General features: G+C 45.6%; 1 protein-coding gene across 1 annotated transcript; it reads left to right on the top strand.

The window, feature by feature from the left end:
• The first annotated feature begins 16 nt into the window (after nucleotides 1–16).
• Nucleotides 17–6,484, top strand: SEC22B (SEC22 homolog B, vesicle trafficking protein). The gene is made up of 4 exons (XM_010175798.2): nucleotides 17–123; nucleotides 4,791–4,951; nucleotides 5,282–5,428; nucleotides 5,821–6,484. Exons 1-4 carry the CDS (start codon nucleotides 113–115, stop codon nucleotides 5,973–5,975), a joined length of 474 nt encoding a protein of 157 aa, XP_010174100.2. The 5' UTR covers nucleotides 17–112; the 3' UTR covers nucleotides 5,976–6,484.
• Nucleotides 6,485–7,116: the final 632 nt, after the last annotated feature.

The following is a 7,116-nucleotide window of genomic DNA, read 5'->3' as shown; positions in this document are numbered from 1 at the left end:
CCTCCCTTCTCAGTCAGGCCGCGATCTGCAGCAGTACCAGAGCCAAGCGAAGCAGCTCTTCCGCAAGCTGAACGAGCAGTCCCCCACGAGATGTACCCTGGAAGCAGGAGCCATGGCTTTCCAGTGAGTATCCGTAGGCGGGATGGGGGAACGTGGCAGTAAATGCAGGCACCTCTGGGTCGGGGTGAAGGTTTGTTAGAAGTAGGGCTGTTGGAGAGAAGGGGGTGAGTTACAAGCTCTCTGCCCGGCCAGCTGAAGCGTGGTAGCTGCTCGAAGGAGAGAGCGTGTGAGCTGTCACTGCCTGGCGCTGCTGTCTGGCACTTGTGTGTCAGCCAGGTTCATAGTTCTGCTGTCGAGGAAGACAATGTAGGTTCTGTTCCCTTTAAGGTTTTCCGTTTGTTTGCACCCTCCAAGATACCTTTAGCACATCTCCTGTACTTTCTGTGCCTTGTCTTCTTTAAAAAGAGATGTCCTTAGTAAAACCAGTCTGGCAGTGCCACTGTGAGCTCCTCCTGCCCAAGGTTTTCCTCTCTGTGTATCCCCTGAGAGCGTACCTTTAGCCTCCTGTGTTAGAAGCACACGGTGCATCTCTGATTTTTTTAAAAAAAATTATTATTATTTCCTTAAATATCTGACAAACTTTTTTCTCTCATCTTGTAGATTAAGTCTTATTGTTGCCAAATGTGTTGAGTGTGTTAAATGTTTCCTAAACTGTTTGGAAACTCTCAACTTAAAAACACTTCTGGCTTTCTCTAGTAGTACACTACTAACAAGGGAACTTGAATATAAAATAATGCAAACTTAGAGGGAGTGCAGGTCAGACATCCTTACTCCAAAACTGATAACAAGGGAACTGGAAAGGCAAGTAAAGGGAAGAAGAATTGACAGGAGAGCAAGCGTATGTTTGAGAAGGAAAGGCTTCTTTATGTGACATGTGACTGCCTCGCAGAATCACGCTTGAGAACTTAATCAAGCCCAAGATCTCATCAAGAATCACGGTTGTGCTATCAGCAGAAATAATTACGCTAGAAGTCTCTGGGGTCAGGTGCCACATGTGAGATCACCAAGGCAGAGCTGTGCAGTTTTGCCAGCGATGTGCCAAGGTTTCCTGTGCTTGGCACCGCTTCTGCCGCACCGCCAGCAGCGGGATCACTCTTGGTTCCCAAGCCCTGATGGCCGCCTGTGTGTTTACAGCTGGTGGCCTTTGAACACAGGGCAAGGTTGGCTTTAGGTCTCTGCCTCTATAACAATGGCCCTTTAAGAAGTCTGCTGCCCTGTCCCTTTCTTCAGAGATTCGGTGACATGAAAAGACAGGAACAGGAGTTTCTTGGAAGGGCAATCTTTGTCAAAAGCCATGAGGTTTTGAGGGCAACTTTCCTTGTGATTGGCTTACATATGATAACTGCAACAAGATTTATTTTTTTTTTATCTTTTTTACTCTTGGCTTCTGGTTGCCTTTGATAGGGAGTTATAGTGGTCAGAGGATGATCCTGATTAAAATAGTCTGGCCATCCCTGTCTCCTTGGGTGTTGTTGCCAGATTTAACTGCAAAGTGCTGCTCTGCCTCATCTTTCTAGAATTTAGAACTTTCTATAATTTAAAAACTCATTTTAAATGTTTCCATGGCACTGCACAGGTGTAGCTCTGACTGGCAGTGAAACCTTGGGAAAGAGCCTGTGTAGATCCTAGTAAATCCCTTCTTGTGTTGCTTCCATGACGCAAGCAGAGCAATGCCTAGGAAGGCTGCGCCACTTGCAGTGCACAGGAAATCGAAACCTCTTAATGCTGGCTGTAAGCATTACATGACTGTCACCAGTCCTGACAAGGCAGGAGCACTTGGGCAAGCTCGTGTTTTGACAGCTGTCTCAAAGAAACAGCCAGGATACCTGGTGGGCAGAGGAGCCAGGGAAGAAGTGTTTCTCCTTCTGTGATGAGTTAGTCCCTAGGTGGGTTCCACAGGCAATTGACAGCTGCTGCTGCAAAGCACTCAACTGCCACCTCCTTTAAGGTGGGACTTTAAGGCGGGACCTATATGAAAAGAATACTTTCAGAGCAGAAAACCTCCCGTGGTAAGAGAACAGGAAGGGGAGGAAATGGGGGAGTTTGAGATTTAGTCTAAATGCTGACTGATGACCATGCTATTTGTGAACGCTGTGCACCATTTTTTCTGCAGAATAGAATAGGATGGAGCATTTTGTGGTGCAGGAGTTACAAATGTGGCTAAGGGTATCACTGAACTTGCTGAGGTGGTGTTGAAAGTTTTTAACTTGATCAATTCAGAGAAGAGCCCCTAGTCTTGCTGAAATGTGAAGCTTAAACTATGTCCACTGAGGTGATTTCTGCCAAATGTGATGTTTAGACTCCGGCTCCAAAAGCTGTGTCACCCTTTTAGCTGCAGCATTCGGTGTACACGGCTGTGCAGGTACAGAAACACTGATGGTGTCTGCTGTGCTGACAGTCAGTGGTTGACCTTTGGCTGATGAATGGCTGAAGTGGCTCTTACCTGTCATGTTGAAAACAACCCTTGGCCTTTGCCACTGTTACCAGGAGAAAGCTTTTCTCTCTCAAAACATCCAAGATAATTATAAGAAACCTACTGGCTATACTCAGTGTGCAGCAATCCAGAGTACAGAAGTTAACAGTAGCAAAAGGTAAGGTCTGCCCCTTGTGTGCGTACACTGCCGAGCAGTCAGCACCATCAGGTGCTGTGCTGAAGCTCAGGGGCACACACAAAGCCTTAACACTTAAGAAGCCCAGCTCTGTAGGAACTCTGCTCTGGTGTTGAACTAAGGTTGTCTGAATCTGGGACAGAATGAGGTGCACTTGCTCTTTGTGGTGCTGACAGATCAACTTTAAATTCAACACATCTAACATCACATCAGGGGAAAAGCAAGGGGGAAGTACAGCTGAAGAGCTCCAGGCAGGACCAGCTGGCCCCAGCAGAGATAACAGAGCCGTACTGATGGGGCATGTCCCTCAGACTGCTTTCATCTTAAGAGTGCTGCTCCAGCTCTCAGGCAATACTGTCCTATTTGTCCCAAATTTTCCTTATTTCAAAAGATTTTTTCAAGTCTTACTGTTATGACAGTGGCTAAGTCAAGCTCTGCGTGATGATTTGTAGCAACTCCAAGCTGTCAAGCAGGTCTCCAAGGGTAAAGGAAGAACAGAGGCATGATGTACTGTGGGATGAGTCTTACACATTGATGCAGTCCAAGCTCAGGGACATAAAAAAAGAAAAAAAGCATGGGCTCATGGGGACACACTCATGGAATGGATTATAGTAACTGGAGTTTCTTGCTTCTGGTTGGGGTAGGTGGGTTGTTATTGGAAGGCTGTCAGGATTTGCACACAGGCCGTACAGAGGCAGGAGAAATGGGTGCTCCTGAGCCTGGAAACAAGTTGAGGATGGCTAATTCAATGAACTTGGACCTCTTAGGGTATCTGGAATAACAGTGGGGAAGAAGTTGTTTTGTAAGCCTGATGCAGCTATTAACAAAATTTTAAGCTACTTATTTAACTGCAGTGCCCTCGGGACTGGGTCAATTCCTTAATACACTGTTAATCTTTATGCTAATTAGACTGCTACATAATGGCGTTATGCAGAAAGTCAAAGGAAGGTAAATAAAAGTAGCATTTAAATTCCACCCTGAATAATATAGATAAACATTCAAAAGCATGCACAGGACTGTCTGTCATCCCCACTCCCTTGGTTTTGGGGAAAATATTGTTGCATTTATTTTCCATTGGCTAAATGAGGAGGAAAATGTTGTTGGGAATGTGTAGCAGCAGACAGTTGTAGTGAAGCCTGAATAATCTCAAGATTGGTTCTATCTTATCCTTATTTCAGTAGGATTTTAGCTGAATGATAATGCAAAGCCTCTATTCTCAGTGCTGACAGAGGCACTGAAACTTACACTGAAACAAGGTCAGCACTAAGCCTCTGCAAACAAATAAAATTAGATGGGGATGGGGGTGGTGGGAAAGAAGACCCCTGCACATTCAGCTGCAGGACAATCCAAGCAGCATTGTGCAGCAACATGTTTCAATGTATGTTTTGCAGCTCCTAACACTGCAGCCAAAGAACTGGTAGCACAGTCATACTTACCCATGGCAAATCTGTAGGGGAGGTCACCAGAACACACCAGTGTTTTTCCCCAGCTGCCTTTGAGGTCATGCATGTGGATACTGACACCCCACTAACAGGCTGGTGTTGGGGGAGAAGGGGATACCCAGCCCTCCAAAACAGAAGGCGGGAGCTGACTGTCCTTGGGTGGTTTTTAGCACACTGAGACCAAATTCTTGTGTGTGTCCTAATCTCAGGGCAGAGCTTCCCATCTGTGGGCCTCGGGTACTTGGCTGTGCTGTGTTGTCTTAGGGCTGTGTTGGCTGCCTTTCCCTCTACTCTGCTGGCAAACTTTCTCGTGCTCCCCTCCTCCTGACTGCAAGGGGGAGGGAGGATGTCCTCCCTTTTTTACTCCAAAATTATAACTCTTTTGTTGCTGGTATTTGTTAAGCTAATGATATTCACAGGCCAACTTTTGTTCCAGTGAAGTCGAAGTTCAGGGCTGTTAGCAAAGGTATAGGGTCTGAGGCTGCAGGAAAATTTATTTTAGGTAAAGAAAAAATAAACTATTGCTTTGTAGAAAGGTTTACACCTGATCCAGACAGGGCAAACTGGAATTACCTGTACCCAGTTCTCATTGCCTCATAGGAATAAAGATATGCAGGACGGTGGTTGATGGGATAGGTTCAAAATTGTTTGATTAATGCTCTGTCTGCTGTTCTTTTAGCTACATCATTGAGAAAGGAGTGTGTTACCTGGTCCTGTGTGAAGCTGCATTCCCCAAGAAACTGGCCTTTGCATATCTGGAAGACTTGCACTCAGAGTTTGATGAGCAGCATGGCAAGAAGGTGCCGACGGTCTCCAGGCCCTATTCCTTCATTGAATTTGGTGAGTTCCCTCTCCCTGTGACTAGTTAGGAAATTTCTTGCTATGAGGGAGCAGCAACCACAGGATCCTCTCCAGCTTGGCCTATAGAATTGACAGTTCAACCTCTTTTTGACAGGAGAGAAAAGGGTGTTTTGAGTGAGGGAATAGAGAAGTGGTAGGGAAATGGTAAATGTCCATCAATTCAGATCTCCTGCTTTAAGTCTCTTGGCCTCACTCCAGTGAATATTTGCATACAGTCTACTGGCTGTCTCAGCAACGTTCCCACTCCTTCAGTAGCCAGGCTGCGCTGTGTTAGATGAGATTCCCTCTGACAGCCCCGTCTTGTTTCAGACACCTATATCCAGAAAACCAAGAAGCTCTACATTGACAGCCGGGCCAGAAGAAACCTGGGCTCCATCAACACAGAGCTGCAAGACGTGCAGAGGATTATGGTGGCCAACATCGAGGAGGTCTTACAGAGAGGAGAGGCACTTTCAGGTACAGGGAATGGCCAATATTTGGAAAATATGGTTCCTCATCACCCCAGTCATCTGGGTGGGAGGAACATACTGGAGGGAAAGGCTTGCTAATCCCTGAGACTCCTGAGAAAAGCAATGGACTCAGTGGGTGTTTCACTTGGATCGGTTGCATCCTGAAGCACCTGGCAGGTGCTGGCATTTCTTTTGGACAAGACCAGTGTCTCATCAGCTTGAGTGGCTCTCGTCCCAGCAGGACAAGCACTAGAGCACTGCAGATAGGCATAGGGCATGCTGCCCTGTGAAACTGCTGCACTTCCAGCTGCTCCAGAGAAATGTCTACAGTTACTGTAATATTTGAGCAGCATCTAGTTGGGTTAATCAATTAACTTCTCTGCCCTTTCCCTTTAACAGCTCTTGATTCCAAGGCCAACAACTTGTCCAGTTTGTCCAAGAAGTACCGTCAGGACGCGAAGTATCTGAACATGCGTTCCACTTACGCCAAACTTGCAGCGGTGGCTGTGTTTTTTATCATGTTGATCGTCTATGTGAGATTCTGGTGGCTGTGAGCCGGTTGCAGTCATGGAAGAGGGAAAGCCGGTAGCCTGGCAGGTGTATGTGTGCAGGACACTGTTCACGGGGGATGTGCATTAGAATCCACACAGGACCATCACCTTTAGGGGAGTGTCCTGAAATTGTTAGGTGACACCTGACTACTACACCTCTTAGTGAAGCCTAACAGTAAGTGTAAAGGCCTGTTGACTACAGGCTTTTCCTCTGAGGCAGTTTGCACTAGGGTACTGCAGAGTTTGGCCTCCCACAGTTCTGCCCCCCTCCCGGGGGCACGCTCTGGGAACAGTCAATCAGTGCAGTTTAGCATAATCACATTGTACGTCCCCCTGTTGAGTAGCTCTAGTGGGAACTGGACTCTAATGAACATTCCTTGTGTTGGCAATGTTTGCTTTTTTAGAATCTGGGTCTGCAGTTATGTCTGTTTGGTTTTTTTTAAGACAAAAGTCCCCTGTTTGAAGGCAAATACTGCACTGTACATATAATAGCTTTCACCTCTGTCAGAATAGCTATTGTTAAGTTTTCTGTGTCTGATTTCTTGGCTTGTTACACTTTAAATTGCTTTAGAAAGAAATGGATGTTAAATTATGCCTTAATCTGTCTAGTACTAGGAGGGGCGATGGAAGGCTTCTATATTACTGATTCCTACAAAATTAAAGTACAGGTTTGAAAGTGTCTCCACTTTTCCTTTCCTGACAGCTGTGTATTGACAGTATATTTCCATGTGAACAGGGTATGTAATTCAATGCTGTTGGAGCGGGCACAGTGCAAACTATGTCAGCACTCTATTTTTCCCTTTTATCTGCAGATTCACTATATTGTTTCCTTCCTTTTTATAACTGTGCTTTCCTTCCAAAATGTGTCACAACTGCCAGCATTTCATCTCTGGGATGTTTGTTTTCTTTCTCCCTCTTCCTCACTCAAAACAACCAAAAAAACCAAAACTCTGAATGTTTTTGTGAAGAAAAGGTGGTGTTTCCTTAAAGAACACTTTAACTTTACATGAAGGATTTGAAAGGATAACTTTAAAACAGTGAAATCCTTTGGAAACGCCACCTTTTTTTCCTGTGGTCACCCTCTCCCTACCTCACTTGGGAAGTTGAAACTGTAGGTGAAGAAAAACTCATTGTGGGGCAATAG

The sequence above is a fragment of the Antrostomus carolinensis genome, unplaced genomic scaffold (genome assembly GCF_000700745.2).
Source record: "Antrostomus carolinensis isolate BGI_N321 unplaced genomic scaffold, ASM70074v2 scaffold14209, whole genome shotgun sequence".
Classification (NCBI taxonomy): Eukaryota; Metazoa; Chordata; class Aves; order Caprimulgiformes; family Caprimulgidae; genus Antrostomus; species Antrostomus carolinensis.
The sequence above is the reverse complement of the archived record's forward strand: the minus strand, read 5'-3'. Positions and strand labels throughout refer to the sequence as shown.